At 43.4% G+C, this 13,639-nt stretch overlaps 1 protein-coding gene across 1 annotated transcript in view; it reads right to left on the bottom strand.

Annotated features, from left to right (window-relative positions):
• Positions 1-8,151, bottom strand: part of PMEPA1 (prostate transmembrane protein, androgen induced 1) — a 63,601-nt gene extending 55,450 nt beyond the window's left edge. Inside the window, exon 1 of the mRNA XM_065414699.1 lies at positions 7,883-8,151. Coding sequence (XP_065270771.1) covers positions 7,883-7,985 — 103 coding nt within the window. The 5' untranslated portion in view covers positions 7,986-8,151. The remainder of the gene's footprint in view (positions 1-7,882) is intronic.
• Between the last annotated feature and the right edge of the window lie 5,488 nt (positions 8,152-13,639).

Genomic DNA, 13,639 nt, shown 5'->3' with positions numbered 1-13,639 from the left:
AATCCCGGCTCCACTCAAATCAGTGAAAAAACTCCCATTGACTTCAGTTGGGCCAGGATTTCACTTTTCATTGACATCAATGCGACAGGGATTTGATTCCAAGGAACAGATCTTTGGCTGGTGTCAATGATTATAGCTTCATTCATCTCAGTGGAGTTATCACCATTTACACCAGATGAGGATCTGCCCCAAATGACTTGACCAAGATCACCCAGCAATTTAGTCACAGAGCCATCCCCCCAACCCCTGACTCTAATGAACGAACTGGCACATTCTCTCTCTGGATCTTGGTCTTAGTGCTTGCATACAACTCCCATTAATATTAATTGCCCCTTTGCTGCATGTTTGTTTAGGCGTATACCCGTGTGAACAAAGAATATACATAACGCAGCAGAGGGCCCCTTGTACATCTCTACTTGTATGCCTTCCATGCCAGGAGTTGCTAGTAACAAGGCAAAATAAATACGGCTGATAACAGACATATTGTAACCATCTGAACCAAAGAACTTAAAGTACTGGATTCGAAAGTGTGCCACACATGCCATTTCTTTATACAAAGCAAATGTTCATCAATGAAAGATGTTTTTTATTTGAAGACCATTACAAGTAAATAGCCCTTTAGCTGATCAGAGTTACTAAATTCTAACTGGTAATATTAAACTGATACAAGACCAACACCTGTGACTGTACAACTATTTACCACCTGGGCAAAATCTAGATCACCGCAGTTACTGTCCGTGAGAGTCACTATGTATTTACGTGGTTCCCTTGGAAAGGCCTTCTCATTTCTATCCATTAATAATGTAGGTTTTCAAATTCATTCGGGGATTCCACTGAGCCTGCCAGCTCTCTGACCGAGAGATTTTAGCATGTTCGGAGAGCAACAGCAAAAGAAAAACAATAATAATTTAAAAGGAGAACTTACTTCTTTTAGGCACCTACTCCTTACATTTTCAAAGAAATCAGGAAAGTCAAGCTAAATTATTTTTTTAAATATTGAAAAATGCGGAGAAAACCTCAGTCCCTACTTAATGTAGCTATTTATCAAATGCATTTCTACAACATCCATCAGGCACCCCAATCATTAGTATTCAAGAACCTGATATAATTTCAGTACACCTAAAAACAATAAAAAAGGACTTATTCAGTGGGTGACACACACCTCCATGACACAGAGTAACAAAATTTATCGTGTCAAATATTCTCCTAAGTCTACCACGATACCGACCGAAAAGAAGAGTTAGTTGTATCATGTCAGTGCTTTGCATCATACATGATTTCAGGTTCCCCCCTTCCAATGCATGCCACCTGACTTTGACCCACCTTGTGGTATCAGGACATGGAGTACAGCACAGAAGAAGAAGAAAAAAGTCTGACTCTCTTTCTTTTAAATGTACTTGATACTGGTTCTTCCTCCATCTCTTTTATAATCAACACTGAATGAAGGGAATAAAGCACAAAGATTGAAGTCATTGTCCTGGGGCACATAATAAATCATCACTTTAAGACCCCTGTGATATCTAGGCACAGTAGGGAGAGAAGGTAAGTTATATCTATGTCTTCTCTGAAAAAAAAGTATGTTTTTAACAGAGATAGAGATAGCTAGCTCGAGATACCTATGTAAAATCCCAGTGGAGACAAAGCATTGGTAGTGCTTCCCTTAAAGTAGCTACACCCTGTTCCCTGTCTGCTCTTGGATTTTACAGGAGATGGCTATCTTTGTAAAAACACACTTCCCCTCCCCCTCGCCCCCCATAAAGACACAACCAAAGAGAGGAAGAACTCTCCTGACTTTGGTTTGTATATATCAAATTGAGATTTCAGCAACAAAGTAGGCTTTGCGTAAAGAGACAGCAGCTTTTTTAAAAGCTGGTAGCAGACCTGTGCTGTTTATGGGCCGTTCTCTGACATGTACGGGTCTTGTTTATGAAAACTTTAGTCAAAAACTAGATTGTGTGACAGAAAAGTCAATATTTTAGTAACTCGGATTCTTTCAGTCAACAGAGGGCAAGAGGTCAAGTGCTGCCACTGACACAGGATGTCAATGATGACACACATTTGAAAAGAAATAGTTTGGGGGCGGAAAGGAGACATGATACTAGGGTGAGCCATCTGTATTTGGTTATTAAACTCAAGAATGCAAAGATTTAAAAGTTCTACCTTCAGAAAGAAATCCACTCAGATGGTCAACTCAGAATGGTTTAAAACCAGCAATCTAAGCCACTTTTAAATTTGTGTATAGCGTCTGCTTTCCAGCTGTAAGGATGTAAGGAGAATGTTCTTATTTCCTTAGTTAAAGAATATTTTAACTACTCTAATAATAATAAAAATAATAATAATAATAAATCTGCAGAATATTTTGGTTAACATCAGTAAAAGATAACTGACCGGCCCCTTACTCACTGTGAATAATAGCACCTTACCCCTTAAGCATTCCCACTGAAGTCATTAGTGTTTTGCACCTGCATCACGCTAGCATGTTGAAGTTCTAGGAAAGCACAGAAGCATTCTCTGGTCCTGGGTGTCCAGCCCTACCTATGGCAGCCTAACTTCCTCAGAAAAGTCCTTTGTGGTCTAAAATAACCCTGCAGAGTTCAGAGCTTGGCATTCACAAGGAACCCATTACCAGTGCTAATGACTCTAGTGCTGGACAAACTGGGCAGTCACAAGACTCGTCCATGGAGAACATGGAACTGAATAAAAACAGCTTTGCTGTTTTTAGCAAGCAGGAAAGCGAGCTATTGAATGAAGGGTGCAGCACTGATTTGTTTATTCAGCTGAATAATTAGTTATTTACAGACTCAGCCAACACTAAAATCACCCCTGACCTCCTTCACCCAGCCAGCTGATTAGGGCCATAGAGAAGACGTCTGTCTGGTTTAACGTGGCGCAGAGTACTGACACTACGGCAACTCAGGCTGTCTACACTGCCACTTTCAGCGCTAAAACTTCTGTCGTTCAGGGGTGTGAAAAAACACCACCCTGAGCAACAAAAGTTTTAGTGCTGAACAGCGCCAGTATAGACAGCGCTTTATCGCCGATAAAGCTACCACCGCTAATTCGGGACGGGTTTTTGTTTTTTTCCCCGATTGGCCGGGAGAGCTCTCCCCTGGCGATAAAGCGTGTCTACACTGCCCACGTCACAGTGCTGCCAGTGCTGGAGTTTAAAAAAAAAAAAAAAAAAGGCAAAAGAAAACCAAAAAACCCCTTTACAATCCTAATCCCAGAGTGCCACCAACAGATGCCACCTGCTTTAATCTGTCTAAATACTCATGCTTGTCATATGGACTAAAGACTGCACTGAAATATTGTTGAGTCAATTTCACAGTTTACCTACTTATAGAGAGAGGGTTAAATTAAAAAGAGTTTGCAGTTATGCTACTTTCCTGCCGCATTCCTACACTATATTTACAGCTACAAAATTGACTGCTTTTAGGGCCAGTTAAAATAGTTATTTTAAAAAGATAAATCAAATAGCCAGTGAAAAACTCTGCTAATAATCAGTCCTGTGGAGGCACAACTCTGTCTTTTCTATTAAATCCAGACGAGGAGCAGCGTTCGTGTAGCTAGTCCCGTTTTACACGGAAAGGTAACAACTCTGGCCTCACAGAAATTAGCTAATTGCCAGCAATTTAAAGTAACCTACTGCAAAATAAACTGAAGTTAGAAGAACTAATGTTATGGGCCTGATCCAAAGCCCAATGAAGTCATTGAAAAGGCTTCCATCCACTTCAGTGGGTTTTGGATCAGGATCACAGTGCTGATTGACTGACAGCATAGGAAAAAGGCACAGTATTAGAAAGACACTGTTTGTAGAGCAGCTAAGCAGTGTAACAGTCTGACATACAAGCTTCTAGCAAAACTGGTTCCATCTTAATAAAAGAGATTGTGCAAAAAACAGTTAAGTTTTCTTAATTCTTCCTGGGGTTGCACACAGGCAGTAGCAACATCAGTGATTGGCATCTGTCTGCTGCGGAGTCTTTCAGAAACTGGAGAAAATCTGAAAATGGACAGTACCTCTAAAAATATATATATATAAAGGAATAAGATTCAAAAACAGCCCAAATGGTTCCAAAAAGAAACTCATGCCATGAGTCAGACTGTAGGAGAGACTTTTTCTTCAAAAGACAGACCGTGCTTTTAATAATGCTACTTTTGACATCATCACTGCCTTGATCTGACCTAGTTTTAAAAAAAATAAAAAGTTCCTCAGATTCATTATGCTGTGGGACAGAGAAATAATTTACATTCATTCACTGGTTGGCATAAAAGAGAGCCATATCTTTATTACGTATTTATATAGTACCATTGGTATGCATACCTAACATGGTCTGTTATAGTCAAAAAAGAATAATGGTCTATTCAGTACTGGTAGTGTTAATAAAATCAGGCAAATCCAGCTTAGTTTTGTCTGAACATGAATGAGATTAAATCAAGATTAAAGGTGCATACCGTACAAAGGGCATAGTTTATTTTAAAATTCAAGATGAACACGTTTTAGTGCCCAGCGTGTGAATGCCAATAGATTTTTCAAAATTCAAACAACCTGAGTGCCCAAGATGTGCAGGGAAATGCAGGAATCTGACCATCCAAAATCCTAAGGGCCCAATGCTGTCCTGAACCCTCTCTGTACAACGGGCAAAATTCCCCGCTGACATCAATGGGCACAGCTCAATTTACTTTCACCTACTTACACCAGGAACTAATTTAGCCCAATAGGGTTGCCTGAGCGTAAGTGAGGGCAGGTCTGTGCCACAAATTTCCATTTTTCATTCAATGCACCAACACACCCAGGTTCAGATTCTGCCCTGACTCCAGTAGCGTTGCACAGGGTGTAAATCAGATCAGAATCTGGCCTTCTAGATGTAGAAAAACCACACAGGCTGAAACACTTCAACAAAATTGAGTTTCCAGACAATACATTTAAAAATAATAGCTAGAAAAGCCAATCAACTTCTCAAACAACAATAACAAAAAACTACAAAAACACCCCTTACCCCTGAAACTAAAAGCCCTCACACCAAACCACAGCTCACTTTCTATCTCAGCTCCATACGGTCCATTTTCAAAAGGCAGAATGGCAAACACAAAACTGGAGATATTTGGTCCGACAATGTACTCACTGCTACTCCATTTGTATGGATTTATTTTGCTCCATTTCTGTCTGTAGCCCTCTGACCCCCAAATAACTACACGCATACATACAATTTAAATGTAGTGTCTAATTAAGATACCTAAAAGCAAGATTTATCTGTTAAAGTGTTGACAACACTAACCTTATGGGTCAAAATCTCCTGAGCATCACTTAATCAGAAGGGAGAAAAATGTTGTCTATTTGGAAGAGCAGACAACTGAATTAACCAAACTGCCTCAGAGTCAGCCCAAATATCATTATGTTTATGTTTATATTATTAGCTGAGGGGAAGGACCTAAATAAAAAAAATGATGAATTTGGAAAGGATTTATTTCATATATATATATGCTGAGTGGGGGAAGATGGATGATGATAATTGTCCATTGTATAAACTACTCAAAATTATATATGGAGGTAGCATTAAATGCAGTTTTGTCCTCCTAATTGAGCAAATTCCTTGCACAGCTTTATAACAAAACCACATTAATATGGCTAGGTTTTATTAATGTGCAGATGCTGTGCCTCATAAATATTCTAAATCCTAAACAGCAACAGATGAAAGATCAGGGCTAGAATGGAAAAGCCATTAAAAATAGCAACAATTCTTTTTAAATGAAGGAACTATTCTATCATTTCAATGGACTTACTTATCTTTAATTAGGAGAGGTTTTTGACAGGCAGAACCTGACACTGCTCTCCCAGCAAAAACTTTACATCATTTGGGGGGGAAGTCTAGGAGGTTTGTATTCTGCTCACCAAAGCCAAGACACCAAGACTGCTTGACAGCGCCCAGAATGGAGAACGACATGGTCTTTTGTTATTTTTACCTTTTGTATAGTACTTGTGATGTTTAAATACCAGGCAGAGTCTTCCTGGAGAAAACACTCAGCCCAATGTGTGGCAACAGCATATGTTAAACTGGCTAATGCGTCGAGTGTGATCATGATCATACATAGGTGTCTACACATCAACGCATTCATGTTAAATAGTTTAGGATGTGACACATATTTAGAAATGTCTGCAGACCAAAAGAAACTGGAGCAGAAAGACTAAGAAAAGGGCTGTATTCTATTCCCTGATGGTTTTTTACTTCACTCTGACCCTTCAGCAATATCTCTACAAGTTGTTTAGCCCCTGCAGTTACCCCTTAGGTATTCACAGACCTTTGTGAACAGACCCAAGCTTTTTTGTATTTGGTTTCAGTCTGTCTAACAATATAGCTTATTAGCCAGGCCCGCTTCCCCTTCAGACAGGCAGGAAAACTTTGACTTATTTAACCACCCTGCAGGCTAGACACGGTCTTAATCTACTTCTCAGACCTAGCGATTACTATTTATAGTCACAAATTCTAGATCGCTGGATGTACATGTGTATCTCCCCCCCCCTCCAAGCACACACACACACACACACACCACAGACAAGTTGATGAGACCTCTTAATGCTACTACTACACCATTGTTATCGTCTTGGGTAGGGGGAGAGAAAAGAAAGGAGAAAAATACAGACGTCTTTCTGCAATTTAACTGATTCATCATCCTAAAATCAAGATATAAAATAACAGCTGACTGTACACTTCAAAGCTGGAATTAGTACAGAAGGTTAGTGGGACCCGCATAATCTCCCTATCACAGCCACATCATCTGAACTGCACCCTTTAGGAACAGGCAACGGAATAACCAAGAATGGAGCTAATGCACTCCCCAAAATCCTGCTCTTTGCAAAATCTAAATGGGGAGTGGGAGGGGGGAGAATATAATAGCTCAATAGACGGGGGAAAGCAGAGGAAAAGAGGGAATCACAGTGAGGGATACCTGGAATGTCAGGTTCAGGGGAATTAGAGGGGAGAAGCGTTGTAATAAAACAAGAGGGATGATGTGTGTCTGGGGGAGGAAAGGACGCCTGGAGCTGCTGGATCCGCCAGCCTAACGCTGGGACTCTGCATGTGCTTTAAATAGCCCTCGCAGTCTGTTTCCCCGTCTGCCTTGGGGGCGCAGGCAGAGACAAAGCTAAGAGAAGCAGTCAGCTGAAACTGACTAGAACTCACCCTTCCCCAGACACAGACCTCCCTCTCCCCCTGCCATCCCAGGAACACTAACCTGGCAGCAAACCCTCCCTGCAACGCAACCTTATTACTACACAGCAGAATGCACAGAAGTCTGTCCGATCTCCCATCCGCACTTAATACAGCGACTCCGCGTACAACTGGAAGTCCCCCCCCCCATAAAGTGCCCTGGGGAGAGGGGAGAGTTCGTTCCTTACATACATTGAGAGATTTCAAAAATTTAACCACATACATTGATTCCCACCTATACAGCAGCAACTTTTGAGGGTGGAGGAGAAGGAAGTAAGAGAATTGGGGGGAGGGAGGCAGGAGAGGGCTGAAATCGGATTAAAACACACACAAGTGACACACACACACACACACACAGCCAAGAGGTCATCACCGCGACTCGCTCCTTTGCGGTGCGTTACGATAAAAGCTGTACCGGGGGGTCGATTAAACAATTAACAACAAATTAAAAACCAACTTTCCCTTCTCCGGGAGGCAGCGGGGGAAAGACAGCCTGACTCCGGAGTTCAGAGCCTGCCAGCCAGGACCCGGGAGCAGCAAAGACTCTGAACATTTTGTATTTCTAACCCTAAAAAGCGATCCATCCGGGGGGACGGATCCCAAACCATCTACACAGCTAGGAAACCGGAGCGGGCGGGTCCGCGCGGGGAGCGGCGAGGGAAGGAGCAAGTACTTACTGATCTCCATAGTCTGGAACAAAGACCTTTTGCAGTTGCATGTGCAGGAGACATTGGGCTGTGTGGCTGCGGCTGTGCTGTTCACACCCATCAAGTGATACATTTAAAAAAAGGGGAGAGCGAAGAACGGAAAGTCAGCCGAGCTCTCCGGGCAGCACCACATAAAGCCGGGCTCCTCCTGGGGCGGGGGGGAGAGGGCACTGCGAACCACTCCTAAGGCAGCCCCCCGACGGAAAGAGAAGGAGACCCGAGCTGGGCGCTGCTGGCTTCCCTCCCCTCCCCCCGCCAGCCCGGGAAGTTTGCTCAGGGCTGGGTGAAACAGACTTGCTACTTTGTTTCTCTCTCGCTCCTGCCCAGGCAGGCTCCTAGCGGCTCCCCCCTCCCCGCCCCCTTCGCTCCTCCTCATTCAAGTCCAAGGAGATTCAGTTTCCTATGGAAAGGGGCGTCTGAGGCAGACAGACAGGGTGACGTCAGCGCTAGACTGGGACTGCCCTTTCCATCGCCCCGCCGGGCGGGGAGGGAAGAGAGAGAAGGGGGCGGGTGAGTGACGGCTCTACTAGCCAATCCCAGCTCCGCCGCCCCGCGGGAGGCGGAGCGCCCGAGCCCCTCCAGGCGCAGCTGCCGTGACCCGGACCCGCAGTGTGGGGTGAGCGCGGGGCGTGCTCGGTTGGGCAGCGCGTGCGGCTCGCAGCTCGCCGGGGAGTCGCGTTGTTCCCTGGTGGGACGCTGCCGTGCCCGGCCGGAGCCGCTGACCGGGCCCGATCCAAAGCCCCAAGGCTCCCGCTGGCCCCGGCGGGCTTAGGATCGGGCCCCTGGCGAGCCCCGGCCGGGCAGCGGGCTCGGCTCTCCGGTGGCTGGCCGCGGCAGCCCCGAGCGGTGGCGGTGCAGGTGGTTCCCGGCGACGTGGGTAATAATGAACCGTCCCTGGGGAGCGGCGGTGAGCACCTTGCCCTCCCATGCACCCGAATTGAAGGGGGGAGCTAGCCACCTGCACACGGGGACACCCACAGCAGACCCCCGAGGAGGCAACTCCTGCCAGGCCTGGGGCTGCAGGCCAGCGAGGGGTGGTGACACATCGCCCCCCCTTCCCCTGGGGTCCAGCGCAGATTCCCCCCCCCCCCCCAAAAGCGAGACTGCAACCCCGAACTCACGCAGCACGTCGGTGACGGTCAGGAATCGAACCCTGGGGCCAAATTCTGACCTAAACGCTGCTAGTGTAAATCCAGAGTAACTCCACGGTGGCTACTCCAGCTCCACAGTGGTGTAATGGAAATTAGATGTGCTGGCTCCCAGCACCAGGTCAGTGCCCTAGAAGATCATCCTTACCCTCCTTATACTGGGGTAGAGGGCAGCACAATTTATAATGAAGGGGATTATTATAAGAATCAGGCTGTTGCGAAGCACCGCAGTGTGCAGAATGTACTTCCCAATTATTATACATCTCCTTTGGTTATTGTGAAACTATTCTGAAAAAAAAAATCACTAAAACAGTTCCCACTGCATATGTTTTAACAATAAAAATAATACATTAATTACATTTTTATTGTTAATTTTTTTGAATCATTTACATAAATTTCATGAGCAAATGCAGGAACGTTGCACTTCAAGCTGTTACTAGAAGGTTTTCCTTCCTTTGTAAGGAAGTCCGCATGGTGCAGGTTTGCTGTGCAAGTCAGTGGCCTGCTTTGCAGAGCCCCACAGCTCCCCTTGACTTCAGCAGAAGTTACACTTCTCAGCACTTCTGCAAATGAGGCCCCAGAAATATTGTATTCTTGGTTAATGCCGTTGTGACCCACTGTTATGTACAGATGTGGTTAGGAAATCTGCAATGTACATTAAAATGCACATTCCAGAGAACACCCTTAAGGTAATTCTGATTTTTAACTTTCCCTGAATCAGGGGTTCAGAACCTTTTTCTTTCTGAGCTCCCCCCACCCCCCACATGCTATAAAAACTCCATGTCCCACCTGTGCCACAACAACTACTTTTCTGCATATAAAAGCCAGGGCTGGCATTAGGGGGTAGCAAGCAGGGCAACTGGGGGGGGGGGCTGTATGTCACAGGGGGTCCCGCGACACTAAATTGCTCAGGCTTCTTCAGCCCCAGGGGGCAGGGCTCAGGGCCCTGGGCTTCAGCCCCATGCAGTGGGACTTTGGCTTTCTACCTTGGGCTCCAGCAAGTCTAACACTGGCCCTGTTTGGCGGCCCACCTGAAACCTGCTTGTGTCCCACCAGCGGGCCCCAGACCCCTGGTTGAGAACCACTGCCCTGAATAATTTCTAACCACTTGAAGCATGTGAAATCAGTGCCCTCTTGTGAAAATTTTGGCCTTGGACTATACAGGATATACAGGGCTTTATCTCGGTTCTGTAATATGGCTAGGTCCCTTCAGCAGAGAGAGAAACAAAATAGGGCATTATAGTATAGCAACATCCCTGGGGCTTTTCAGATTTGGTTGTATAGACAGCTCCTAAGTGAAAAGTTGGGGGAGCTTTCCAGGGAAGGGAATGTGGAGGTGTGGAAAATAAAAGCATTGAGGAAAACACAGAATACCTGATTCTGCTGTCATTGAAGTCAGTGGGAGTTTTGCCATTGATTCAGGCTCTGAAGTTATAAATCTTGAACCTGTGGTCTTTCTGCAGGAAAATTTCAGTGCAAACTTTGTGTGTATGTGCAGTAGTTACAAGATTGGGCTTAATGTAAGGTGACTTTGAGGCTTGCCAAAGCATGATGGTGCCACTGGTAATCCTTATGAACAGGAGTTTCAGTGACTTCAGAAATTCCATGTCACTATTTTTTTATTTTTATTTTTTGTAAAGGCACCAAAAGCAATTAGACATTGTATGGCTTGATTACTTGGATCACTTGTCAGCTGAACCAGCATTTGCCTTATAGGCGCAAACCTCAACAAATAGTCCAAAGAGATACAGTTCTATTGTCATTTAATTTAAAAATGTCCAGCCCAGTTTAATTTTTAGACAGATATAAGGGGTGGGTGGGAGGAATCATCCCCACAATGAGTGTTTGTGTGCCAAGTTTTAATCAGGAGTGATTTTTTTCAGTTGAGAAATAGACCTGTGAAAATTGAGGTTTATAATGAAAATGCTGATACACACTTTACTATAGTGGGGCGAACAAGGTCCCATAATACTTGGTAAATCCTGTTACTGAGAGATAAAGTCAGCTTCAATTATCTTCCAAGAAGGCATATTTTCCCATAATTCTTGATAGCTATGATTTAGTACTTGGAAGTAGTTAAAGGGTCTTCACTTGGGCCTATGGTCCCTAAAGCTGCTATTATGAATATTGTGCTAAATAAAAAGCATACAAACTATGAATACCAAATTAAAAACCAAAATCTCTTGCAAAGCCGTAGAAATCATGGAGGATGAAGGGAGATTGTCTTGGAGTCAGGCATGATTTACTTTTTGGCAAGTTTGAACTTTTATTTTCACCCACAGAAAATGGGATTTTTTTTCACATGATTATTTACAATGTGATTTCAAATAATCCTTTATACTCAGAGATGGCTATAGTTCCACCTTCCCCTGAGGAAAATGCCTGATGGAAAGGGACATGTTATTGAAAGATTGATTAGGCTTAACACTATGCCATCTGACGGTAGGTATCTCCAACAACAACTAGTCCAATATGAACAGGGGGAAGAAGTCTTGCATCACAGATAGCAAATGAGCCTTAAGAAGCTAGATTGTGGTTCCTAACAGTGTAGTGCTAAAAGGATATGAATTTTTGTAGAACTACAGATGGCAAAGAAAACCTATTAGGTCACTCTGCCAATTCAACAGACTTTTCTTTCCATAGTAAAAGGCATATTTGAGTGCATGGAATACAACTTTGAGTTAAGGAACTAGAAGGAGGAGGTAGTGTCTGTGGTTAAGGCACAGAACTGGGAGTCAGTAGGGCAGAGTTATTTTTTTGGCTGTGGTGCAGATTTCCTGTATGCTTTTCAAACCTGGGTGGCTCCCTAAATTAGGGATGTTTGTAGGTACCTAAAATTATGCTCTGCTTTTTCAGATGTATTGAGCACCCTGACGTCAATGGGAGCTGGGAGAGTTCAGCAACTCTGAAAATCACAACAGTTTTTAGGTGTCTAAATATGGATTGAAGTGTTTAAATGTGAATACCCCAATTTGAAAGTTTTAGCCTAAATCACTTGCTCAGGGTTACATGAGAAGTCTGTGGTAGCACTGGAAAAAAAACAGTAATCCTCTGGTTCCCAACTCTGTGCTTTAGCCAAACCACCACCATTGAGGTATGCCTCAGTTTCCCTGTCTGTAATCCTTATCTCCCTTGTGGGCTCAATTCATTAATGGCTGCAAAGCGTGCCAAGATCCCTTTTGTTAAGTGCTATGAAAACACAAAAAATTGGTTTTGTTACTGACATGGAAATGCAAATAGAGAATTTAAATGTTGGTTTTCATATAACTTGAAGCTCAACTAAACTAACGGGCCTCGATTCAGCAGTCCAAGCCTATTCAGCAAAGTAATAAGCATGTGCTTAAAGTTAAGCACATGCTTAAATGCTTTGCTGAATTGAAACCTTAAAGAGGAATGCTCTATTTTGCCTCCGCAGCCTTAAATGACTTGACATACTTCATTGGGGCTTGGAGAACATGGTCTTTTCTTCCAAAAAAGCTTTTGATGCAAACTGAATAGCAAAGACCCTATTTCAATGGACCCTGCTTGCTTGCCCAAAAAGCTCTGTAAGCATGTGAGCTAATCCTAGGTCATACTACTGTACTTGCAACTAACATATGCCTTCACACTTACAGTATGTAGCATAGTCATAAATAAGTCAATGTTAACAATACAACCCTACTCACATTTCATGGGAAACCATTGATGTACTTGGACTAATCTTGCAATTAACCATTCAACCCTCTGTGTTCTGTCTTCTAATATGCGTCCATGTTCCTGAACAAGAATAAGTGACATTCTGCATCATGTTTGATAAATAATTACTGCATTTCAGGATATAGACTTTCTCATTTAGGCCTCTGCACAGCCAAAATTCCTCTTGAGGCTAGGATCAATTAGTTATCAAGTGGCGTCAATGGAGTCTGGGCCGGATCCTGCTCCCCCCAGACTTAGCTAAATGGGAGTTTTGCAATTGACTTATAATAATATAATAATAATAATAATTATTATTATTACTTAATTGGAAGCAGGAGCAGGCTGTAGGTGAGTAAGAAAGAGCAGGCACAGGAGATGAAAGGACATCTTTCTTTGTGGCTGGGAAAAGGTGGGGGCAAGAGTTTATACTGATATGCAGCCGAAGAAGTGGGTTGTAGCCCACGAAAGCTTATGCTCTAATAAATTTGTTAGTCTCTAAGGTGCCACAAGTACTCCTGTTATTTTTGCGGATACAGACTAACACGGCTGCTACTCTGAAACCTGTATACTGTTCCTGTGAATCATCTTTCTTGTTTTAAGGGGAGATTTTACAAGTTTTGTACAGCTTTGGCAGATATAAGCTCCAGTTTCAGATGCAGGCTTCTGCAAGTTCACACATTTTCTTAACCTTTCATCCAAGATAAATAATTAAATAAATAGATAGATCACTGTTTGCAAGTTGACGCTGGTTTAAAAATGCAACATTTACTACCGAATTTAATTGTAAGAGCTACGTGTGGCCTTAAGAGCAACCAACATTTTTCCGACGTGATGTAAGAATGAATAATTAAAGTAATTCTAGATTGGGGCTTGTAAAAATTAAAGGACATCAGATGAACTTTAC

The sequence above is a fragment of the Emys orbicularis genome, chromosome 12 (assembly GCF_028017835.1).
Source record: "Emys orbicularis isolate rEmyOrb1 chromosome 12, rEmyOrb1.hap1, whole genome shotgun sequence".
Lineage (NCBI taxonomy): Eukaryota > Metazoa > Chordata > Testudines > Emydidae > Emys > Emys orbicularis.
The sequence above is the reverse complement of the archived record's forward strand: the minus strand, read 5'-3'. Positions and strand labels throughout refer to the sequence as shown.